We start from the raw sequence: 26355 nt of genomic DNA on the forward strand, positions 1-26355 counted from the left end.
GCAAGTGCTACCCTAGTGGGCAACTTGGAGTCATTCAGATCGTGTCTCTGTGTATTGGTTTCTTTCATGATTGTGCTTCAGATTTGTTTCTTCTCCAGATGGATTAGAAATTACTTTTCTGTGGTGCCCTAACCTCCTTTGAGTACATATTTCCTCTGGTTTCTTATTAGGCTCTATATTTATTTGGGTTGCTGTTCAAGTCTTGGGATGGTTTATAATTATAGTGTGTTTCTTTAGTTATGACATCAGAAGACAAACATAACTGTTAAAAAGTACCTCCAGTGACCCTAAGGAATTACCAACACAAATATATGTTGTAGTGTTGAATAATTTATATTTGTAAGGTAGATTTTTTTATCTGTATGAGTAAATTGAATGCCTGCATTTCTGTAGGCTTTCAGGTGATTGAAATGCTTACTAACACACTAAGAAACAAGCCTCATTGGACACAATTGGCTCATGCACATGCAATGGTAAACAATGCTTTAGCACTATGTGGACAAAGCACAATGATTCCAAGTGCGTGGGGGAGGGAGGACGACTTCAAACCACAAAGCTGGCTTGTTTAGCAACTTATCATTGCTTATTTTAAACCAGGATTCCTGGTTTACATATAATGCTAAGCCAATCATCTTTAAAATAGAAAGGAATCTTGGTAGAAGGCTTCCCAACTGTGTGGGTGGAGGAGGAGGAAGTTTGAGAGTCTGTTCCATTTTCAGTAAGACTTATTCACATAGTGCTAAAACATGGTTTAGTATTATGTGCAACCCAACCCTCTGGCAGTAACTTCCAAGTAAACATACATAGGATTGCAATGAAAGTGAATACATCTGGGAAATATTTGAAAAGTTTAAGGGGCTAGCTCTCCTTTGAGCATTGACGTTTGGAGCAATGAACTATGATTGCACAGAATATACTAGTATCAGTGTAAGAAACTTAGTTTTACAGCAATATTTCAGTTCTAATGTTAATCTGATATTTGGTTGTGCTATTTGCAACAGAGTATTTTGTTAGCTAAGCAATGGGTAACAAGGGCATATTATTCCTTTTGCTTATTTATTTAACCCTCCCCCCCAATCTTAGCCTAGAGATGTTGGACAAAGTTGAGCCACCCACAATTCCTGAAGGCTATGCCATGTCAGTAGCGTTCCATTCTTTACTGGATCTTGTCCGTGGCATCACTAACATGATAGAAGAAGAATTGGGACAGGTTGAAACGGAGAGTCAAGTAACAACAGCCGATACACAGTCTTCACCGACACAGTCCTCAGACCTGCAAGATTTTAATTCAGCATCCGATCAAACTGACAAAGAAACAGGTATGTAATAATGATTGGCATTGGTTAAGGTTAATAAAAGGATAGTAATATAAAGCTGCATACAGATGTCTAGGATTTGGTGTAGGTATTTCTGTGTGCAGGTGAGCTCTACTTCCTCCTCACCTTCACTTTTTAACTGAATGTAAATTACTTCTTTCTTTTTATTCCCCTTCTTCCTAGCTTTTCAGAAGGAATGCTTGTTTTGGTTCCTACTCATCCCCATTTTTGTAATTGCATTGCATTATTATAATTTCTAAGAACATGTATACAGTATATGTCTGCTTTTTCAAAAAACCCACTGAACTAAGGTGCCTAAAATAGTTTTTTTGGATCTTGGATTTTCTCTTGAAAACTTGCCCTGACAGACAAAGCTATACAGTAGTCCTCATTAGATAATTCGTCACACCTCCCAGCCAGGCTGCTGCTGTTATTCATGGCAGCCATATTTGACTCTGAAACTGTAGAGTGCAAAGATAGTGCAAGTGAACCCAGTCTGTCATATAGCCTGTCTTGCACCAACTTACTGGAATGTCTAATAGATTGGAAATGAGATATATATATATACACTGTATATACACATACTACACATACTAAAATAAAAATGCATCAGAAAGTGAGTCCGCTATATTCATGTTGCTAAATGTTGTTTTAAAATTACTCTCATCCTCCCCTCCCAAGTCAGCAGAGCAGTTTGGGAAGAAATGGTGAACGCGTGCTGGTGTGGTCTACTTGCTGCACTGTCTTTACTTCTGGATGCAAGGTATTCAGTCTGTTTACAATTATGCTTCATTCTTCAGAACTTTCTGTTCTTACCTTGGGTTTGAAACCTAGAACCCCAACTGTGTTGAGTGCTGAGGTAGCAGAGTTCCCCAAGGACTAAAGAAGACATAATTATATGTTCAGGGGGAAAGTATAAAACAGGGGTCGGCAAAGTTTTTGTGGCTTGGGCAGGTTCATGGTCCTGCAGACGCCGTGGTGGGCCGGAGTGTGCATGCACGCACACATGCGCAAACACTATTTCTGGCACGGAGGAGGCGTGTACAGCTTTCTACAGCCAATGGGAAGCTGGCCAGCGTTGTGGAAGGTGGTCCCCGTTCTGCTCCGCACCGGTTTAGTGCCACACACGGGAGCCGACTAAGCGGGCGGTGGGGGTCCATGGGCTGGTTAAATGACCCCCATGAACTGCTTGTGGCCCATGGGCCTTAGGTTGCCAACCCCTGGTATAAAAGATTGGACGTGACTCAGTAATAGATTTCTTGGGTGTTAAGAATATTACCGTATATACTGGCGTATTAGACGGCTTTTGAACCCAGGAAATTTTTTTCAAAAGTTGGGGGCCCGTCTTATACACCGGGTCCAAGAATCTGCAGTCACCGCATACGGTGGGGGGAGCTCAAAAACGGCCGCATCCCCACTGTATGCAGTGACCATATGAACGCAAAGAAGCGCGCTCGGGAGGGGGCTGCTCCCCGCCAGGGAGAATGGCTCCCTCATGGCTTTGTGACCTGGATCAGCGCAGAGATACAGTTTTGTGTATTTCATTGGTGTCAAGCTGCTGCCTCTTCTGTTTTTGTCAGCGCAAAGCAAAGGGATCTCTCCGTCTCTCTCTCTCTCTGCTCTCTCTTTCACTGCTGCTCAGCGTCTTTCGCTGGCTGTGTGAGCCTCCGATGTCTCTGCCCCTCTATCGCTATCCTCTCTATGGTTTCTCTCCCTCTCCCTGGCTTCTATTAACCTTTTGCTCACTGAGCCAGCCTCGTTGTCTCTCTCTCCGCTCTCTGGCTTCTTTCCCCCTCTCAATAACTAAGCAAGCAAGCAAACAAACAAACCACCATTTCCCCGGCTGCAGACTTGAGTGCTGGAGAAGACAGCCTCCCCTCCCCGCCAAAAAAGGGCTGGAGTACATCCCAAATTCTATATTTTAACTTGAAAAGTAAGGGGTCGTCTTATACGCCCAGTCGCCTTATACGCCAGCATATACGGTATATAGGCCTTTTTTCTCTCTGCAGTAATATTTTATTATTTACTTAGCTTTGCAGTGCTTCAGTTATAAGAATGCACAGCTGTGTGGAAATGATTTGTTTACTCTTAAAAGACAGCTTTATTTATTCTTCACGTTTTTACAACAAAGAGTTTGACAGTCAAACTGACTGACAACGGGGATTCAAAATATAGATAAATAGCAAATGAATCAGTTAAAAAAATTGTTACAGTACATTAAAAGTGTTAATCCCCAGCCCATTTCCAAATCTATATGGTTTAGAAAAAACACCTTTTGTTCTGCATCTCTGAAACGTGTAGATTTTAAGAATATGGTATTATAAAGCTGGTGTTATTTAAAAAACTTGATCAGTAAAATGTCCCCTGTATCTTTATAGTAATTTTTTTGTTAGCGTTTTGTGACATTTCGGTTAGTCCTATTAACCTGCTGCGAATTTTGGGTTCTTCCCCCACCCCCATGGGCCAACCTGTCTGCTGATGCTTTTTGAGTATTTCCATAGAATTTTTTCCAAACGGTAAATGTGTAAGCATGAGTATTCCCTTTTCAGCTTCTTCTTATATGTATGGATCATGCCTTTTACTTATTTGTACTATTTCAGCACCGATGAAGCTGCCACAGAAAATATTTTAAAAGCAGAATTGACTATGGCTGCACTGTGTGGAAAACTCGGTCTCGTAACATCAAGAGATGCCTTCATTACTGCCATTTGCAAAGGCTCCCTGCCTCCTCACTACGCCCTAACTGTGCTGAACACTACTACTACTGCCCTTTCTGGTAAATGTAAGCATATTATTTGGTCTTACTTTTCTTCTTGTAAACAAGAGCATACACAATTATAAGCAAACAGCAATAACACGGTGGAATTTTTTTGCTTTGCCAGACACATATTTGATAAACAAGTGCTTGGCAGAATGGTGTGTGATGCTATGGAAGTGTTTGAGGTGAACCATAGTCTAATGTGAAATCATCTGGTCTTCCCTATCCACAGCCACTTGAGATATATCCTGATCCTGAAAAAGTAGTATTTTTTTTTCTTTCAGAGGCAGAACCACTTTAACAGCCCACATGAGTGATCTATTCTTCACCTCCTGTAAAGCCTTGCAGCTAGATTCCTGTTATAGACTGAAAATAATATTTATAGTTTTAAATGTAATGGAAATTGTATTAAGAACTTTAGGTACAGCATAATCTTCATATCTGCCACAGACCATAAGTGTGACTCTAACTCATTTTTAAAAAGAAATGGCTTTTAAAGCCTTTAGAGCAATTATAATCCCTTATTTTTTTCCTACTATATTGTCTTTTATTTTTTAAAAATATACATGGGTGTCCTTTTCCTGTGTGAAAATCAGTGATGTGGGGTGGGAAATTATCCAGCTCTTTTATATTTCATTAGTTCATTAGTTTCGGTGTTAAAACAGTGTAAAATTAAATTGATGAGGATATTTGAGAACTTTTCCTTCTCTTATTGATGTGCCCAAATTTATAATGATGTGCTATTTTTCATGAATTACTGAAAACTTTTTTTTTACCTCTGTTGATTTTTAAAGGGAATAACACTTTGCCCTTTTAGAAATAAATATAATGTGTCAAATGTTACTTCTGTTACCAATCCTAAAAATAGTTTGTTGTTGGTAACTTAAATAAGTAAATATACTTCTGTGTGTGTATTTTCAAACATCATATCCTTTTCAGAGGGTTAGATGCAGGTGAAGGCAACTTCTGAGGAGAGTTGCGGTCAAGGGATGCTTCTGCTGGGGACAGGCAATTTTTGACAGCCTCTCCCTGAAATTCGCAGCAGTAGCAGCACCCACTCTCTTCCAGAAGGTTTGGAAACCTTTCTGAGTAGTATGAGAGGTGGGAATTGCCCAAAAATTCTGTCTTGGGAAGGTAAAGTCTGTATCCTATAATTGAAATCTTAGAAATCTTCTTTTGCTTTTTAGCATATTCCATCCAGGGGCAGAATGTTCAGATGATTAGTCCATCAAGTGAGTCTCATCAGCAAGTTGTAGCAGTAGGACAACCACTCGCTCTCCAACCACAGGGAACAGTAATGGTAAAATATCATTTGTAAATATCATTTTCTTATTTGATGGTTTAATTTTACTAGACTTTCACCTTTATTTATTTTAGAAAAGCACCCAGATCACAGAAAGTATCTAGAAGAATTCCAGTGGCCGATCTCTTAATTTATGTGCAAAGATGGAGCCACTTAACATATTTTCTCCTATGAATATCATTTAATAATAATAATTATTATTATTATTATATCCTGCCCATTGGCTGGGTTTCCCCATCCACTGTGGGTGGCTTACAGCATATATAAAAACACAATAAAACATCAAAACAGACTATCTTATATCTTAACAGCTTTTGGGCTGAAAGTTGACTATAGCAACAAAAAGATTATGGACAGGATCTGCACCAGCAGATGCAAAGGGATTCCCCCTTCCTTTCCCTCCCGCATGTGTTCTGGAGAGTCCTCCAACCATTCAGAGCAGAAGTAGGGGAGCAGGGGCTGCAGGGAGAAGGACAGGAACAGGAAGTCTCATGTGCACAAGCAAGCTGCATGTCATCCTAAGCCTGCAAACCTTAAACATACTTCTTCCATTAAACACACATTGGATTGTGCTGTTAATCTTGTGTTGCAAGTACGTGTACATCATAACATATGAATGGTGGCATAGAACGTGGTCTAAATATACCAGTCAGGGAGTTGTACATGGCAGCTTTCCAAACCATATGTCCAAGCAAGAAATCTTGCACTCTGTGCTTTTCATGCATTTTAAAGCAGACGTTCTTTTAGGAACAAATCAGATGTGAATCAGCATTTGGAATCTTGGCTTGTTTGCCATGGACTTTTATTCACCGTATGTTCAGCAATATAATAATTACACAAAGCATTTATATAGGTTTGGGTGAATACTTTAGTTAAATTGTATTCACATTTCAATTTATATGTATCCCCGGATTAGAAACTGAAACATTCCCAGGTCCCCACCTCAGTCACTTTCAGGGTCTTTTTAAAGTGCATTCTCCTCCTTGAATGCCAGCCACTCACTTATACGGGGACAAGTATGGGGATGCTTGGGGAACCCTGCCACCTCCTGTCTTTGTAGCACTGTTCTGTTGCATGGCTATGCTGCAATATAACCTAATGTTGGAACTGGTGCTTATAGATAGATTATGGGCATGGCTTATGAACTTAGACATTTCCTGTGTGTGTGTTGTCTGCTCTTCCTCTTTGTACCATTTGTCTGTCAAGCTGCTTCATCCATGTTTCCCCCCTTAGTTTTCCTTTTTCACCAATCTACTACGAGGAACAGTCACCCAGCAGAAGCAAAATTTGCACCAGCTTCCTTCCCTTCCTCTCCCCCCTGTTTCCTGCATGCAGAGAAGGGGGAGCCCAGCTACACACCCATCTCTTCAGGTACCCTCCCATCCCAGCAGCAAGGTGGCCATTTTGGATGAGGCAAACCAGAGTGCCAGTCTTGGGCCCATTCTTGGGACTTTCATTGTCACTGTAGTTTATTGTTCTGGCTCCTTCCTGCCTGTTCTTCCATCAGACATATACTTCTTCTATGAAACCAGTGGTAGGTTAGGAGCCTTGTAGTAGGTTTCCTGTCTAAACTGACTGGATAGAGTATGTTCCCTCCTCTTTTACAGTACAGTGGTGCCTCGCTAGACGAAATTAATTCGTTCCACGGGTCAATTCGTGTAACGAATTTTTCGTCTAGCGAGTCCCGGTTTCCCATAGGAATGCATTGAAACTTAATCAATGCGTTCCTATGGGCTCCGGGGGATTGGCGGCGGGGAAGGCAGGCAGGCAGGCGCTTGCTCTCGCTCTCTTGCCTGCCTGCCTTCCCCACCGCCTGTCACACGAAGATCGGAGGGCGCTGCTTGCTGGGGCTTGTCAACCCCAGCAAACAGTGCCCACCGATCTTTGGCTCTGTCCCCCGATGCGCTACGGCTCGGGGAAGCAGGCAGGGAGACGGCAATAGCCCGCAGCTTCCCAGGCTGTTGCCATCTCCCTGCCTGCTTCCCCGAGCTGAAGCGCCCGGGGGACGGAACCGAATTGCGGTGCCGGGGGGGGCGCTTTTCGCCGTTTGCCTCCCCCTTAGCTTGGGGCTTGAGGCATTTGGCTCTGTCGGGCGGGCGGAGGGGAAGCAAGGATCAGATCGGTCCTTCGCTTCTCCCTCCCCCGCCCGACAGAGCCGGCATTTGGCTCTGTCGGGCGGGCGGAGGGAGAAGCGGAGGATCGGATCGGTCCTTCGCTTCTCCCTTCCCCCGCCTGACAGAGCCGAACTACGGCGGTGCGGGGGCTCTTCGCCGCCTGCCTTCCCCAAGCCGAGGGGAAGGCAGGCGGCAAAAAGCCTGCAGCTGTGCGAGGGCTTTCGCACTGCCGCGCTTTGGCTTCGTCCCCTGGAGCCAAAGCGGCGCAGTGTGAAAGCGAAAAGCCCCTGCACCGCCGCGCTTCAGCTCCGTCCCCGGAGCCAAAGTGCGGCGGTGTGGGGGCGTTTTGCTGCCTGCCTTCCCCAAGCCAAGGGGAAGGCAGGCGGCAAAAAGCCCTGGCAATTTCTCACTACACGGCAGACTTCGCAGTCGGAGGTTCATTTTTCTATGGCCATGCTTTGCAAGACGAAGCGGCAGCCATAGAAAACCTTGTCGTCTTACGAAGCAACCTCCAATCGCAAAATCCATTCGTCTAGCGAGAAATTCGTCTTACAGGGCATTCGTTAAGTGAGGCACCACTGTATACAATTTCTGCTACTCTCTATTAGTCCTTTTAAGAGTTTCCCAAGGTAAGTAACTTGCCTCTTGTTGCTTTCTCTTGCCTTGCTTACTGGTATTTTGGTAGCAAAATAATTTGTCCTAACTTGAAGAATACCCATTCAATATGGCTGGATTGCTGTTCCTGTGCCCCCTTACATTAGAATCCATCCTGCTGCTTTGGATCTTAACCTTCCCTTTTCTATTATAGTGCCGGTGAAGTGGGTGGTCATTCTATATTGCTATAATCTTCACTGATTCTTTCTTGCATGAGTCTTGCCTTTTCAGTGTTTTGTTTTGTGTCCCCTCTTGCTATCATTCCATATACCTCCATTTGTTACTGCGAATTCTGTGGTCTGAATATCTAACAATGGTTAAGGAGAAAAGAAACTACAGTTCCATACTATCCTTAAGTTTTTAGCTGTCTATCTTAGCCCTGCTGCTACTCTCAATATGACCAAATTGAGAAGGAGATTGCTGTATCATTCCTAAAATCTTGAAATACCATGTTTTACTATTAATGGGATAATACAGGTAGATATAGTAAAACATGCATGAGCTTATATGAGATACACAGTGAGTTTGTGGTGCTAGCTTAAGATTGAGGTTGTTTTGATTTACTATTTGCAAACATAAACATAATTTCTGCACTGGAAGGATGTTTCAGATTTCTAGAAATAATTCCTTAAAGTTAACAATATTTTTCTTTGATATCCTGTATATGTAGATGAATCTACCAGCCAGAATAAAAGCTCTTTTCGACAGACTCAAAGTTTCAAAAGACCAGCTTTGTACTAAAATTCACAATATCAGTGCAACAAATGCAATGTACAAATTACATTCTCTGTGTAGATTGAATGGCACATGTTTGCTTATAACCCGGAGTTCTGTATCCATTGAAGTCAATGGGACCATGCTGAGGAAAGGGGCTGCAATTTTTTCTTCTTCAAACAATAGCTGTTTCTGTTTCATAGTATCAGTCATCTGTCCAGTAAATTTTAAAACTTGAAGTAAAACCTCAAACAAACAAATAAAGGATGCCAAGAATTTCACTGAGTATATGCAGGTTTTACTTCAACACATTATTTTGTATCCTGGACTGCATGTTTCCAGTTGGAAAGGAGAATCTTCTTTTTATGCCCCGTTTTTGCTTGAAGAGTAGAAAATAGTAGGACAAACTAGCTATCATCATGATTTGCATGTTGAAATAGAAATAGAAGGATTAAGAGGTTTGAATGAATTAAAATGGCTAGGTTCTTCCAGTGTCATTTAACTTCAATGTAAATTCATCACGTACATGTAGGTCTAGACAGAGGGGGGGAAATAAAAGAATGGATTGCAGGGTTTCCACCATTGTGTTTGCTATTACCATTTTTTTCACAAATGCTATTATTTTCTCTACTTCGAAAATTCTAACTGTTTAAATGCTCTCCTAGCTTACTTCTAAGAATATACAGTGCATGAGGACATTACTTAGCTTGGCTCATTGTCATGGAGCTGTCCTTGGTACATCCTGGCAACTTGTGTTAGCTACTCTCCAGGTGAGTAATGGGTAATGCTTGATTTACCTTTCTTGACTTGCATTTTGTTTTAACTTCTTGGGTGGATAGCTCTCTTTGAGTGAAACTCCTTCCATGATGCAAGTCAGCCACACACAATTGTGGTTTTCAAACATTTTGTAATTAAAGCTTGGCTACTTTTGTAGCTTTACATGAACATGGTCAGCACTGCAGCAAATCAGCTTTTTGCTTACCTTACCTTTCTGTGACTAAACGAAATGTACCCACAACTGTAATGAAGGTAGATAAGTACCATATTCGAGCTGGGGGAAAAACATCTACACAACAGTTGGAGGATTCAAGTAGAATTTTTAAAGTTGGAATATTAGTATCTAATGCACTTTGGGCAGATCCACACCATACATTTAAAGCACACCCTATGCACATTTAAGGCACATGACTTCCTCCAAAGAATCCTGAGAACTGTACTCCCATCTTCACAAAGCTACAATTGCCAGCACCCTTAACAAACTTCATCCCCCAGGATTCCCTGAGGGAAGTAATGTGCTTTTAATGTGTATTGAATATGCTTGAAATATATGGTGTAGATCTGTCCTTTGTCACAGAAGTGCAAACCTTGAAAAGTATTTTTTATGGCCTAGTTCGAATGTCGCAGTAACCCATAGTTTAAAACAAAAAAAAATTGTTTAATGTAAATGAGAAGTGTGTTGGTGCATGCTGCTCTTACGTTCCCAGAGCTGGAGTTGTGGTTTGTTTCTTTTGAAACAAAGCACAAGCCTGAGTTTGGACAATACAACAAGTCAAACTTTGGCTTGTTTTGTGTGCAGCATGGCAATATGCAAAAGAGAAGCACTGCAGAAATGTAGTGAAGTGTGCACCACATTCTGTTCATTCACATAAAACCATAGATTGTTTTAGACTCTTGTTTAATGTGACTTGCAACCTGGACCTTTATGCAAGCACTTCAGTTTAAAAATGTGTTTTTCATTTCAGCATCTTGTATGGATTCTTGGTTTAAAGCCTGGTGTTGGAGGTGCTTTGAAGCCTGGAAGAGCTGTGGAAGGACCTAGCACCGTAAGAATTTGTTTACTGTATAGCAGAATAAATCACATTGAATTTTTATGTTATGCATTTACTTACATAATTTAATTGTATCCTTTCAGGTTCTAACTACAGCTGTTATGACTGACTTACCAGTTATCTCCAACATACTTTCCAGGCTATTTGAAAGCTCACAGTAAGAGAACTGACTTTTAGATCACAATGTTTGTTTCTAATCCGTCTTGGCAATAGTTCTAATAATGTATCCTTCTCACAGGTACCTAGATGATGTTTCATTACATCATTTAATAAATGCACTTTGCTCCTTGTCTCTGGAAGCGATGGACATGGCCTATGGAAATAATAAGGTATGGTATATTTTATTCTGCTTTTCAGACATGCTTTTATAAATTAACTCCTAGCTTTGGTTTTTAAATTTCTTGCAGTGCAATATAATATTTGTTAAGTCAGCATCATATAGAATGAATTGTGCTGATGATTCTACTACTGAATTTAGGGCATTGTAACAATATGATATGTGAGCTTCACAGGAAGGTACACTAACGCAATTGTTTATTTAAAGTTTAAATGTACCATATTAAAATGTGGCAAAACAGCAGATAAAGGGATTAGCATTAGGAACTAACTCAGAAAATGAGCTGGCTTAAGGTAGTAGAAATGCAGAGTATAAATACTTTAAATGGAAAAATATAATGCAATAAGTTGTTAAGTCAAGTGACTGTTTTAAATTCTGTTTATGCTTAGGAGCCATCACTGTTTGCTGTTGCTAAGTTGCTCGAAACAGGACTAGTTAACATGCATAGGATTGAAATTTTATGGAGACCACTGACTGGCCATCTCCTAGAGGTAAACAATATTTTTATAACCATTAGCTGAACCGTTGTATTTTTCCTCCGTGGTATTAAAAGTTAAAAACATAAGGGTTTGTTTGTTTTTTTGAAAGCCAATTATGCGACATTGATTTTTAACTTCATCCTATTTTCTATTCTGTTTCTAGCTTATTTTTTGTTTCTTATAAAATTTGCATTGTTTCCCCCTCAAAGCTATTTAAGTACAGTACCCGTGTTTCTCCTAAAATAAGACACGTCTTATATTTATTTTTCCGCCAAAAAAACACACCACGGCTTATTTTCAGGGGATGTCTTTTTTTTAAAAAAAAGCTTCTTTACTTTTTACCGGTATTAAGCTTTCAGAGAGTTTTGCTGGGTCGGGGCTCGGCACGCCGCGCACTGCTGCTCTTGCCAGGTCCCGCTCAGTACTATAGAATAACGTAAGAGCAATCTGAAATTGACAGGAAAGGATTTCCAGCTCCGATGGGCGGACCTTGGGTGTCCTGTCGAGAAGGAAGCTGAGCAGGTCCTGCTACTACCCTGGGAGGCTTGGCCCGCCGCTGCCGCAGCCGACGTCACAGATTCCCCTGGAATCGCCGCAGCCGAGGCTCCGGCCAACGCAGCTCCTCCATGCCAAGGGGCTCCCGCCGCCAAGGTAGCGCGGCCCGGCCTAGGCCTCACCTTGTCCTCCGCAGCGCTTTGCCCCACAGCGAGCCCTTCAAGGCGCCGCCACTGGCCACCAGGTGCTGCTGCAGATGCGACGTCGGTTCCGCCGGGCCGCCGCTCATTGTCCTCTTCCGCCGCCGCCTCCCTCCCTGCCCGCCGGGCCGCCGCTGGGTCGGGGCTCGAGCGGGAACCGGGAGGGAGGGAGGGAGGCGGCGGCGGAAGAGGACAATGAGCGGCGGCCGGCGGAAGGAGGAGCCGACGTCGCATCCGCAGCAGCACCTGGTGGCCAGCGGCGGCGGCGCCTTGAAGGGCTCGCTGTGGGGCAAAACGCTGCGGAGCGACTCAGCGGGACCCAGCGGGACCCGGGAGAGACAGCAGCGCGCCGCACGCTAAGTCCCGACCCAGTTGGGGCTCGGCGAGGCACGCACTGCAGAAGCCCCATGCAGACCTGCTCCCACCACTACCGGTAACAAAACCCCAACACGTCTTATTTTGGGGGGATGTCTTATATTTTTTTGCCTTTAGAAAATCGTGCCATGGCTTATTTTAGAGGCACATCTTATTTTAGGAGAAACACGGTATGTGTTCTGTAGCTTCTTATTAAATCAAGCTGTTTTGATGATGTTGAAAAGCAGAGCCCAGGCAAGTTGACATATTATACTTAAAGGCATTCATCTGCAAAGGCAGAAATAAAGGTGTAGTATCTTAGAAAATATTACATAATGTAGATGGAGGAACATAATACTTACAGTGCAATCCTATGTGTGTTTACTCAGATGTAGTACCAGTGTGTTCAGTTAGACTTAATTCTAGGTAAGTGGGACGGTGCTGTCAAACTGATTTTAATAATCTGTTGTGAAAAGGCACCTCTTATTGTATCATTGAAGTCTGTGGAGACTGGAGCTACGCTTCTTGGTAACCAATTCTTTTTCATTGTAGTTCCGGTCTTACTTAGGAGTTTCCCATATTATCACTTACTGTAAAGAGAATGTGCATGTAAAGAATGCTGGAAGCTTGGAAGCGGGGGGGGGGGGAGGATTCATTTACCACTATTAAAGAGGACTCTGTTGTTCACTTCCTCTGATATATCTAATATTGAGCTGTCTAAGGACTTTGGGTACAAGGCTGTGTGTGTGCTGGAGTACTTTTCCTCCTGGTAGGATGGTAATTAGGTTGGAAAGGATCCACATGATAAACTCCATTACATAGTTGCAATGTTCTCATGCATACCATAGTTATTTCAAATAAGTCACTTGTGCTAGTATAATCACCTGGGAAGAAATTATGCACATATAAGTTCATAAGTCAAATATGAGTCTTATTTAACTGCTTATGAACGGTTTGTCATATATGGATTTAAGTGCACATATGTGTAATCCCATCCTATAGAAACACTTATGGGAATCACTTGTCAGAAGCTGTTTCATAGTTGCAAATTAGTGAAGGAAGCATCCTGATGATGCATAGGAATATTTCTCTTTATATGATTAGGATAAAGCTGTTGTCTGTTCTAGTTATTACGTGGCTGGCTAAAATGCCAGGATTACCATAACAGGAAAATATGTAAAATGTAGTATTTTTAAGTTGCCAGTAAAAGTTTGGTTGTAGATAACAAATGTATATATAAAATAGAAACACAATGAGTTTCACTGGCTAAAATGGAAGGACTTGTACTACCATTTATACTGAATTTGAATGAATTTTTTTGTCTCAAAACACACGAAATTATCAAATCTGAATCTCAAACTATATCCTACTGGAAAATGCAGTTTTGGATTTAAATTCTATAGGCTTGACCAACACCCTTTCTTATAAGTTTATTTGTGAAGCTTTCCTTTTTTATTACAGAGATCTCTCTAACTTGATAAGTAATAAGGGTGCTTTATAGAATGTTAGGTTTTATATACTAATGGTTGAAAAAAATATAAATCCAAGATGATCTGACAGGTAGCGATTCTCCACAATGGTTTTTTTCAGCCCAAGGACTGCATTCTCACATGGAGGTTGTTCTGGGGAACCATATACGTACAGTCAAACCTCGGTTCCCGAACAGCTCCGTTTTGGAACGCTTCGGCTCCTGAATACCGAAAATGCTCAGGTTTTCGAATGTTTTTCGGAAGCCGAAAAGCTTGCAGGGATTTTCTTCTTCTTTTTTCTCCATTGACTTTGCCGACTACCCTTTGAATCGTTTGTTGTCGGACATTTCGGAAGTCGAACAGTCTTCCGGAATGGATTATGTTTGACAACCGAGGTTTAACTGTATGAATGGAGGGCGGGGCCAGAGGCAAAAGTGTGTGAAGCAAAGGATGTGACACTTAACTTTATACACTAGACTACATTCCAGCCCCATGAAAGTCAGATGTAGAGTGTGTGCTTACACCCACACACACCTACACTCCTCCTGCTATCCAGGCAAGCAAGATGTATTTTCATAGTAGTCAGTCAAGCAGAAGGAAGGTGTGGAAATAGAGCCAGGGAGAGATGTGGCCTGGGGTGAATGCATGGCCTAGGAGAGATCCCAGGTGACCAGATAAAGAGACATGAAGTCCCACATTCCTGGGACACCCCCCTCCCCAGCCGTGGCTCTGTAGCAAGGAGGGAAATGCATGTATGGATTTGGGGAAATTTCTGCAGTATCTCTTTTTAACATGCAGTGTATATCTCTCTTTCACAAGGGATTAGCAAATGAACTTTTTCACATTTTTAGGATTGATAGACATCATAAAAGTGGTTTAGTTTTAGAGGTTTGACAAACAATAAGGCTTTTTCCCCTTGGAGAAATAGATCAGTTCTCAACATCTATTTTACAATATTACAGAACCATTCTAATCACACAGGACACACTATGGAAACACTGTATCTCTGTATTAAAACTGTTTATGGTGTAAAGCTCAGTGATGATATATTAAAGATTATTGCTCGCTGTCTTGGTTTCATATTTTTTTTACTTCTTCCCTACTGCTTCCTCTCTTTTTTTATTCAGAAGGTAAGTTTTTCTTGCAAGTTTGTCTTCCTTATTTACTGTTTGACTTTGTGCTAATGAGTGAATCTTTTCATTTTGCTGTTTGGTGGTAATAGATCATATTGTAAAACCTCATAAGGAAAAAGATTGAGCTGCAAAGAGAGATTTTGATATACATAGAATTGACTCCTTAGGGCCAGCTTGCACAGTTGGTAAATCTGCAGTCGCATATATCATTGGAATTGGATAGAGAATTTATTAAGATACAAAACATCTAAACCTAAAATTAATTATTAGTCAAATAAGAAATATGTATCTTGTATTTCCTATTTTCAGAAGCCACATGAGATAAGAATGACAAAGCACCATGCATGCTGAAAGGGCCGCAGAAATTACTATTAATATAATAATACAGCAATTGTTGTATATATGTACCAGATCAGCTTATGGTTATCAGTATTTTAAAAGAATTCATAGATTGAAAACCTATTATTAATGTTGAATGTTTATTAATGTGCATTCTGGCTTGAATAAAGGAAGCTATATTGTATATTTAGGTTTGCCAACATCCAAACTCACGGATGAGGGAATGGGGAGCAGAGGCTTTAACGTCACTCATCAAGGCTGGGCTGACATTTAACCATGACCCTTCACTCTCTCAGAACCAGGTAAAAGAACGCTCCAGGAAATAAAAGATCTTCTGGAAATTATGCTCCATAGCAAGCAGTTGTTGTGTAATTTATGTTAATTGTTAATAAGAATCAGAAGTTATTTTCTGGAATTTCCCATCCTACATAGCTGATGATGAAATAACAATCCTGCTCTTCTAGCCAGTAGAAGTGGCTGCTTGGTGGGCTACATAGCAGTGCTGTCCTGTGTGCGCTGATTCAGACCTAAGTCCCATTGAGTTCAATGGGGTTTACTCCTAAGTTAGTCAGTATAGAACTGGAAACCCAATATTTTGTTAAAGCAACTTCATACCTAACTAGGTAGATACCAGAAAAGTGTCTTGGCTCCCAACCTGGAGGTTGTAGGGTTGCTTCTGTTTCTGTTTCTTTGTTCTGCTCACAATTTATTTTTACAAGATTCAGCACTACAATAAATAGGAGGCTTTACTGCAGAATGGAGGTTGTGGAGTATTAGGCGAATCATGTTGAGTAACGATGAGGCAAGAACTCAGGCATCTTGTGTTGACTTTTAACTGTATATGAGTAATCAACAGGAGACACAGACAGCTGGTGGCTACTAAGCAATTATATTTTCCCATTGTTTTGTACTCTCTTGTAACTCTTTTGGCATAGATCTGGCTGCAGCTACACTTTTAGTGATGATATGCTGGAAAAGTAGCTGCTGGCCAGGACCTGTTGAGTTTAGGCAGCTGGCAATATTACCTAGGCTGGATTTAGTCTGGAGACCACCTGATGTAGAATTTCAGGGTTTCGCTTTCTGTTCCTCCGCAGCTGCCACTGTTGTTCAATAGGCCCCTGCCTCCCCGCTTAGATTGTCACTTCTGTGCATGATGTTGTTTAGCTTCAAGATGCTTTAGTAACTAAAGTTCAGTCTCTACTTCCCTTTTATTTCTAGAGACTTCAGTTGCTGCTTCTAAACCCACTGAAAGAACTGTCAAACATCAATCACCCTGATATTAGGCTCAAGCAACTGGAATGTGTGCTACAGATTTTGCAAAGCCAGGGTGACAGTCTAGGGCCTGGGTGGCCCTTGGTACTTGGAGTCATGGGAGCAATCAGAAGTGATCAGGGGTGAGTTTCTTGAAGCTAAGATGCAAACATTTACTATTGCTAATCTTCATTGCTGTTTCTGTTTTCTAGGTCACTTTGTGGTGCTGTCTCTAGTCTTATTTTTTTTAATTATTGCACTAAATTATTCTACAAAATATAGTAACCTCATTCTTAGGATAACAGTTTTTTTGTGGCTCCAGCACATAACTAAACAATTTAAATAATCTGATGTCCTCTAAGTGTCACCTTTTTGCACCTAGTGTTTATATGAAAAGAAAATCTTCATAAAACTTCATAAACTTTTAGCTAATACTCTCAAATATAAACCCTAAACGTATTTAGTGCATTGTGGTTTGTTCTTGCTTCTGTAAAGTGAATGACCTATGCCACACATACAAGACATTGCATGATGGTTATATGAAAGTCAAAGAGAATGGTGGTATTACATGTGACAAGCCATTAATGTGTAGACTTGCCAGTTCCATACAACTTGGTGGTGAAAGGTAAAGGACCCCTGGACCTTTAAGTCTAGTCAAAGGCGACTATCCAGTGCTCATCTTGCTTCAGGCTGAGTGAGCCAGCCAGCATGCCTAAACCCCTTCTGGCACAACAGAACACCGTGATGGAAGCCAGAGCACACAGAAATGCCGTTTACCTTCCCACAGTATTTATCTATTTGCACTGATGTGCTTTCGAACTGCTAGGTTGGCAGAAGCTGGGACAGAGCAACGGGAGCTCACCCCATCATGGGGATTCAAACTGCTGACCTTCCGATCTGCAAGCCCAAGAGGTTCAGTGGTTTAGACCACAGTGCTACCCACGTCCCATAATTTGGTGGAGGGGATTGCCTTCTTTGAGCATGTTAAAAATTGACAGGTCTGTAATAATAATAATAATAATAATAATAATAATAATTTTTATTTTTATTATTTGTACCCCACCCATCTGGCTGAGGCTCCCCAGCCACTCTGGGCGGCTCCCAATCGAGTGTTAAAACAATACAGCATTAAATATTAAAAACTTCCCTAAACAGGGCTGCCTTCAGATGTCTTTTAAAAATAGGATAGTTGCTTATTTCCTTGACATCTGATGGAAGGGCCTTCCACAGGGCGGGTGCCACTACCGAGAAGGCCCTCTGTCTGGTTCCCTGTAACCTCACTTCTCGCAATGAGGGAGCTGCCAGAAGGCCCTCGGTGCTGGATCTCAGTGTCCGGGCAGAACAATGGGGGTGGAGACGCTCCTTCAGGTATACAGGACCGAGGCCGTTTAGGGCTGTAAGCAGCTAAGCACAAAGAGTTTGACTGATGCAGAGCTACCATGTATCTAGTTGAATGTATCAATTGGGCAATCATCTGTTGGGTGTTATGATATTTTATGACCATTTGATAAACCTAGAATTTTTTTGTTTTGCTTTGTTAATAGAGAGTCTCTAATAAGGACTGCATTCCAGTGCCTACAGTTAGTTGTGACTGACTTCTTGCCAACGATGCCATGTAGTTGCCTACAGATTGTTGTAGATGTTGCTGGAAGCTTTGGGCTTCACAATCAAGAACTCAACATTAGCTTAACATCAATTGGTCTCTTGGTGAGTGTTTAGTTTAATCTCTAGCTGTGAACCTTTACTTTCTAATGTTTAGCATTATTTCACATAATTTAACAGAGAGATTGACTTTTAAGTAAATGTGCATAGGACTGCTCTGTAAGACTTGGACTGCATACACACACCATACATTTAAAGTGCATCCCCCCCCAAAAAAAAAAATAATCCTGGGAATTGTAGGTTACCCCTGACAGAACTACCAGTACAACTCCTTAACAAATGGCAGTTCCCAGTTTTTTGTGTTTCAGATATTGAGAAATGTGATTCCTGATTCCTTGTTACAAAATAGAAGGAGTTGGTGTGCAAGTTCCAGAAAACATATTCTATGGTGTTGAGATTTTTTGAACTGATTGGACACAGCTTTCAAGGGAGAGTTACGTGTCAGGTTCCATTGATTTTTGGTGTAATTTAAGCAAGTTCCACTCTACTGGATTGTGCTTATTGGTTAGAATCAGGCACCGGTATAAATTAATAATGAGCACAACTGTCCTAAGACCTTCTTGCCAGAAATGAGTAAGAGGAGCATCAGCATGACAAACTTTGAGTATTAGTTTGTCCAATATAAAATATGGTTTATCGTTAAGTGTGCAGCAGGATTGAAATTGTAGCCTGGTCTTTTATTTATTGCTTGTTCAGGATTATATTTCACCAGTCAACCAGAATATGTTCTTAGATGTAACCCCTTGCTGCTGGATTCATTCATTCATTTACACTTGTTCCTTTATTTTTTAAAATTGAAACCAAAGCAGCATTCAAGAATGAGGACGACCTCACTGTTTAAAGTAGGATTTAAAACCAGCTACCATAAAAACCCATTTAAAAGGGAACTCAACTCAGCACTCCAGCAATACTTCTCAAAACCTTCCTGCATAAAAATGTGAAAACTAGCCAGCAAAACTAGTACTAGCATGGAACTTGGCACAGTTTTTAGGGTAATTAGTTCAACAGGATAGCTGCCACCCTTCTCTGTGCTCTGTAAATATAATTTATGAAGATGCATTCTTTGTTTTTGCAGTGGAACATTTCAGACTATTTCTTCCAAAGAGGTGAAATTATTGAAAAAGATCTGAACAAAGAGGAAGCATTGCTACAGAAGCAAGCAGAAGAAAAAGGAATAGCACTGAACCGTCCTTTTCACCCAGCACCACCATTTGACTGCCTTTGGCTATGTCTGTATGCCAAACTAGGGGAGCTCTGTGTAGATCCACGGCCTGCTGTGAGAAAGAGTGCTGGGCAGACCTTATTCTCTACAATTGGTGCTCATGGAACTTTACTTCAGCACTCAACGTGGCACACAGTTATTTGGAAGGTACAATACGAAAACCATACATCTTAAAACAGTAATATTACAACTGTGTCTTATCCTAGTTGTATTTACGTGTGTTTGGTATTCTTGTTTTTCAGTTTCGATTATCTTGGCTACAATGTATAATTTACTGCAAGAGGAAAGCGCCCTATTCTCTATTGGTCCTTAGTGCCCAACCCATTTGTTTGACTTTCTGCCAGCTTTTGCCAAGTAATCAGTGGGCTTTAGCCTTTCCAGACATATAACCTACTTTAAACTACAACATGGGCTTCTTAATAATTAGCCTTATAGATGCACAACTTCCTTCTCATGCATAATCTATTTTTCCTTTCTGTCTCTCTTATCTCAACATTCATGACATTCTGCTTCATGTGCATCTTAGCTAAGATGGAAGCTGTGAGGTTTTTGAAAGATGTGCTTCCACATTTTCTACAGAGTCACTTATATTGGAATACACCTTTATGAACTTCCATTGCAGTCAGTGTTAGGCATGTTGCAGCAAATGCTTTTTGAGAAAAGGTAATGGAGTGTTTGTCAGCGCAGACTATTTTAAGTGTGGTGAACTTCCAGGTGAACATGGTGTTGAAATGTACTGATACTTCTGAGCAAACATCTATAGGCTAAAAATGTTGGTGTTGGTAAAGTTAAGTAAACTGGAATCTTTCACATACTTTGCCTGAAGAAGAAAATAACTTGCCCACATTTTTGGTTATTATTTTGTAAGCTTCAGTTGCAAGGCATGGCTAGACTATTAAGTTCTGGAATGCTTCGTTTTATAGGTTCTGTTTCATTTGCTGGATCGAGTGAGGGAGTCGTCTACAACGGCCGATAAAGAGAAGATTGAGTCTGGGGGTGGCAATATCCTCATTCACCATTCAAGAGATACAGCAGAGAAACAGTGGGCTGAAACATGGGTGTTAACGTTGGCTGGAGTAGCTAGAATATTTAACACAAGGAGATACCTGCTACAGTCCTTAGGTATAATGCCTTCTTTGCATGTTTATGGCCAGTGAATATTTTTACTTGGGCAGGGGAAGATCCCACAGTTATAGGTTGATTTTATTTATTTATATTAAGATTTGTATCCCACCATTCATCATAAAATAATCTCAGAACAGGTCACAACACAACCTCTGCTGCCTGGCCTTATCCAGCCTCCTCCAGAGGGTGGGGTACGCTAGTCCTGCCTTTTTATAAATAGGAATGCATTTTTAGCTTTTACTCTGTTTTAGTTTTTTCAAATGTGCTATTTTTGTAAGTCACTTTGAGTTACATTTTGTAAAAAGAAAAGAACATGTCAGGGCGGTAGCTGGCTACCCTTGAGCAGCAACACTCCAAACCATCTTGTCTTTAATGCTTTTATTGTGAAAGCTATTTACAGTGCAAGAGCTTCATGAAAACATGTCTGCTCAGTGCTATCATATTCTCCCAATGGCACTTTTCGGCTCCTCCCCCAGCAGAGTAGTTTGGGGACTCCAAATCTCCTCCCCCTGCGTTTGCGAACCGTTGATCGCCTCAGTTCTGGGGTGAATTTGAAAGGATGCTCCTCTGCTGTTTCCCCGCTGGAACTTTCTGCTGACCTCTCCTTCCTCGCTGATATCACAGGCTGCAGGAAGGGCTCTTGTATGCTGTCTGAGCCCTGGCCCGCTCCTCTCACTTCCTCCTTCCTTCCTCCTTTCCTTCCGCTGCTGTCTGAGCCGTTTGGGGAGCTGGATTTGATGGGGGGTGGCTGCTCCCTGTAAGCCCACCCCCTTACAGAACAGCAACTAATAAGTGCAAATAATATACTGCATTTTCTGTAGCCACAGATCTTTGGCAGGCATAAATGCTGCCTTGTAACAGTGTGTTCTTGGTTATATAGCACACTTATCCTCTGATTTCTCCTGCTGAGCTTTTTTCTTACGATGTATCATCATTATTATGTCACTTACTAAAAGTCATTTTTTAAAAGGAGAAAAGGGGTGGGGGGACATGATAATGAAATGGACCACTTTCTGAAACTTCTTTTTCCCCAACAGGAGATTTTTCTCAAGCTTGGGATGTCCTTCTTGATCACATCCAGTCAGCTGCACTCAGCAAAAACAATGAAGTTTCTCTGGCTGCTTTGAAAAGCTTTCAGGAAATCTTACAAATTGTGTCCCCTGTTAGAGAAACTGAAAAACCTGACACGCCACCTGCTATTAATATGCCTGTGCCTGTCCTCATAGGAACAGTGACTGCCACTGGCCTTGGAAGATCTTTTATGAGAACTGATTCTATAGGAGAAAGGATTGGAAGGTATAATGTTGCGGAACCTCCTGTAATAACAGATGAAATTGAAGACTTGAATCTTTGGTGGGCTGCCTGGAACAGCTGGTTTAGGATTGGCTCAGAAAGCACAAAGCCTCCAGTTTCTTGCGATAAAATGACTTTTATCCCCAGCCAGCCTTTTCTAACAGCTTTAATACAGATATTCCCAGCCCTTTACCAGCACATCAAAACAGGTTTCAGTATGGATGATCTCCAAAAATTGGGTGTTATTCTACATGGTGCAGTTTCTGTTCCAATCAGTTCGGATGCATCCCCTTTCATCCTACCATCATACACGGAGGCAGTTCTAACAAGTTTGCAAGAAGCGGTTCTAACAGCTTTAGATGTCTTACAAAAGGTAATAATGTAGTTTTTAAATACTTTCTGAAAGGCAGACACACAACTTCATATTGCCATCTATAATGTGAATAGGTTAAATATTGGTAGATATAATTGTCAAGGGTAATAGTTTTATAAGGTACCTTTGCTCCCTGAGAGCCTGTCTTTTCTGCTTGCTGCAGGTTTCTTCCTGTTCAAACGTGACTTCAGCAGATTACATTTGCAGTTAGGTCATCTTCATAAAGTTGTTAAATCAGATGTTCATACAGAATACCAGTGAATCAAGAATAATTTTGTATGCTGTTTTAAAGAAAATGTTAAAGTTGATTATGTGAGAGGCACAGGTGGTTTATGGGTTAAGAATCAGCAGCTGAAACTTTCAGCCATAAGCTTTAAGGCTCCCTTTACACAGAGAATCCCTTGGAAGCCAAGACAAAAACACCAGCAGCCTTTTGATAAAGAATTAGCCACACTGTACTCATATGAAGAGGGATGCGGGTGGCGCTGTGGGTTAAACCACAGAGCCTAGGGCTTGCCGATCAGAAGGTCAGCGATTCGAATCCCCGCGACGGGGTGAGCTCCCGTTGCTCGGTCCCAGCTCCTGCCAACCTAGCAGTTAGAAAGCACGTCAAAGTGCAAGTAGATAAATAGGTACCGCTACGGTGGGACGGTAAACAGCGTTTCCGTGTGCTGCTCTGGTTCGCCAGAAGCGGCTTTGTCATGCTGGCCACATGACCTGGAAGCTGTACGCCGGCTCCCTCAGCCAATAACGCGAGATGAGCGCCGCAACCCCAGAGTCGGTCATGACTGGACCTAATGGTCAGGGGTCCCTTTACCTTTACTCATATGAAGAAGGAAGGAGTGTCATGCTAAATGCAGCAACCATTCTGCAGCCTCACTGTGGTGCCACTTATTCTACTCGATGTCCATAGAACACATCGTATTTATGTTTGCATTGTGGTGTGAGGGGGTTGGAAAGCGATTTCAAGTAATAAATATAGAGGACACAGAGACAAAGAATTCCCACTTGTAGGAATAAGCTCACAGTAATAAATATCATGAGCTGGTTGGTGATATTGAGGAGAAAGCAGTGCACTGAGAAACAGGAGTAGCAAGTTTCCATCACTGCTGAACCAGTTGTGTTGCTGTGCAATGTGAACATTTTGAGACGCCCAGGGTGAAAAAAGATGGCAACCCCTCACAGGAATAGTTTATTTCCCACTGGTCACACACTACTACTGTATAAGTCTTACTATATGACACTGGGAAAAATATACTTTATAAGTATTGAATTGGTGTCTAAACTGTGGGAAAGCAAGGGAGACGTTGGAGTGTGTGTGAATTTAATCCACTTCTTTTGATGACATGTTATGCCATTGTCAAGGACAGTGAAGATCTAAGCAAGCATAGGATTCAAAGTAAGCTCTGCCCTGCATCTGCAACACCCTGAAATCCACCACTTTTTGTCACTTGCACTGGCATTGTGTACCACCATCACAACCATAATATTATATAAGATTGTATTTTACACACAGAGTGGAATTTTAGTTGGGTTCCCGTCCATTTAGTGTAATTTAAGGATAAGATTGTACTGAGAGTTCTTATTTGGTCTTATTTTTAAATGTTCTGTTGTGGAATAAACGCAGAGTACAGGGTGGATAACAATAAATGATTTAAAAATAATAATTTAAAAATGGATTATTTTTTATTTAAATCTGATTTTTAAAATAAAATGCTTTTGGAGGAAAATCTTTCTAAAGATAGTTTTCTATTTAAGTTACATTATAGTCCAAAGGCTATTCCTCAGGAAATAAGGATTTGTTTTAAGCTTTTCATGTGTGCTAAAACTTAGTCTAAGTTTTTTTTAAACCATTTAACCACATCAGTTAACAAACATGGATACATATGTTATAATGTTATTGTTTTAGTTAAATAAATTGTTAAAATTGTTATTAAGGAAATGATTATTTTTCTCCTTCCAATAAAGTACAGCAGAAAAGTTGTCCAGATATAAACAGTTAACTTATTGAACCTCACAATAATTTTATAATTACCTGTCTATGTATTTCTAATAGTATAACCAAATCAATAATTTTTGATTTGTAAAAACTACTCTGAAAATTTATTATTCCAAAAATGAAACCTTCATCTGGTTGTAGATATTAAGATTATACCAGATATTAAGATTATACCAGCAAGAATGAGTCTTTCTGCAAAAAAATGATTTAACTCAAGTGTTACTGACTAGTGATTTAAATCTATTTGATTTAAATCAAATCCACCCTGGCAGAGCAGTTACCAAGTTAACCCCAGCAATTGATGTGTATTTTCTGTTATAATATTACAGAACACCCCTTCTGAATGCTGTTGTCACAGTTCCACAGACTGGAATGCATCCAATGTATGTTTTGTGTGTGCTAGTAGTTTGTTGACCCTTTCTTCATGCTTCAGAAACGAAATGCCCACAGTATCTCAGATTCTTGTAACATATGCTTTCAAATTGTTGGCAGGGGAGAGAGATACTTCATAACCAAAATCAAACTTAAATCATCGTCTCAACGAACAGAGGTTGGGCTTGATGGCCTTTAAGGTCCCTTCCATTTCTATCATTCCATACAATATATGGGCAGAAATTAGTTAACCCTTTTGTTTGTGTGCTTATGCCATATACTGTTGATAAGAATGTAAGAAGAGGTCTGCTGGATCAGACCAAAGTCCCACCATCTAGTCTAGCATCCTATTCTCCCAGTAAACAATCAGGTGCTTCTGGGAAGCTCGCAAGCAGGACCTTAGTGCAGCAGTACTCTCCTCCCTTGTATTCAGAGACATACCGCCTCTGACGGTGGAGGTAGGACATAGCAATTCTGGCTATTAGCCATTGATACACTTCTCCATGAATCTGATTCTTTTAAAGCCATCCAAGTTTGTCATTTTAACTACATCTTGTGATAGCGAATTCCATAGTTCAACCAGGTGCTTTGTGAGGGAGCACCTTTTTATCTGTCCCGAATCTTTTAAAATGGAGCTTTATTGAATGAGTTGCACTTTTGCGTGTTTTATGTTTCTAGAAATATTAATGCTTTCGTTTTGCTTCTTATAGGCCATATGTGTAGGTTCAGAAAGCATGCAAATAATGTATCCTGCTATCTTTGATCAGTTGCTGGCATTTGTTGAATTTTCCTGTAAACCACCCCAATATGGACAGCTTGAAACAAAGCACATTGCAAATGCAAAATACAATCAGGTGAGGTGTGTTGAATTTTAGCAGTTCTGTTTTTGAGGTCACTGGCTTCCAGATATGATCAGCTTTGCATGAGTTATTTAAATGCCATCATTTTCTTGCATTTGAACATTTGTGTTATCAACTAATTTAATAAATGTTTGCTGGGGGTTTTTTCATTTCAAGTTCTTTCCTTTTTTTCTTGTTACCTTTCCATTTTGAGACTGCATTCTATTAGAAAAGAAAACTGTACATTTGTAGTGAAAACTAGCAAAATTTATCTATATTAGCCTAACAAAGTTGCCTTAATCAACCTGCACTCAATTTTGCATTCTAAATTTTCCTGTTAGGCTCTCTTTTCATTCTTCTGTTTTGTGATACCATTGCTTTGAATGCATTTGCAATACTAATCATACTCAACAGAAGAATGAGTCATCATAATTTTAATAGATATTATTTGTATGTATATTAATTTTCCCTTATTCTGTTTATCATGCAACACAATGGAATCACAATAGATACAACTGTTTGCACCGGTGAGTTCAAATTCTTTAAAGATTGTGCTTAGTGTCCTTGCTGCATAAATTGCAACATTTCACTTGCTTAAAATTTACCTTTAAATTTCAATTGTGCACCCCTATTCTCAATTCTGTATGTGTGAGGGCTTGGAAGATTTCTTTTTGTAAGTTTTTCATGGATCAAATATTTTTCCTTGTGTAATTTTTTAAAAAAAT

The 26355-nt window shown here is 40.7% G+C and overlaps 1 protein-coding gene across 6 annotated transcripts in view; it reads left to right on the forward strand.

Annotated features, from left to right (window-relative positions):
* MON2 (MON2 regulator of endosome-to-Golgi trafficking) overlaps nt 1–26355 on the forward strand; it is a 57653-nt gene that overhangs the window by 20758 nt on the left and 10540 nt on the right. Inside the window, exons 12-29 of one of the 6 annotated variants that reach the window (XM_035126854.3) lie at nt 1084–1319; nt 1998–2079; nt 3917–4098; nt 5262–5374; nt 9525–9629; nt 10602–10682; nt 10772–10845; nt 10927–11017; nt 11415–11516; nt 15686–15796; nt 16713–16888; nt 18290–18452; nt 19483–19776; nt 20553–20751; nt 21792–22420; nt 24749–24802; nt 25502–25645; nt 26140–26157. In XM_035126854.3, the coding sequence (XP_034982745.2) occupies nt 1084–1319; nt 1998–2079; nt 3917–4098; nt 5262–5374; nt 9525–9629; nt 10602–10682; nt 10772–10845; nt 10927–11017; nt 11415–11516; nt 15686–15796; nt 16713–16888; nt 18290–18452; nt 19483–19776; nt 20553–20751; nt 21792–22420; nt 24749–24802; nt 25502–25645; nt 26140–26157 (2854 nt within the window). The remainder of the gene's footprint in view (nt 1–1083; nt 1320–1997; nt 2080–3916; nt 4099–5261; nt 5375–9524; nt 9630–10601; nt 10683–10771; nt 10846–10926; nt 11018–11414; nt 11517–15685; nt 15797–16712; nt 16889–18289; nt 18453–19482; nt 19777–20552; nt 20752–21791; nt 22421–24748; nt 24803–25501; nt 25646–26139; nt 26158–26355) is intronic. The other 5 variants (XM_035126855.3, XM_035126856.3, XM_035126857.3 and 2 more) reach the window with 5 other exon arrangements.

This window comes from Zootoca vivipara, chromosome 9 (assembly GCF_965207765.1).
Source record: "Zootoca vivipara chromosome 9, rZooViv2.hap1.1, whole genome shotgun sequence".
NCBI lineage: Eukaryota > Metazoa > Chordata > Lepidosauria > Squamata > Lacertidae > Zootoca > Zootoca vivipara.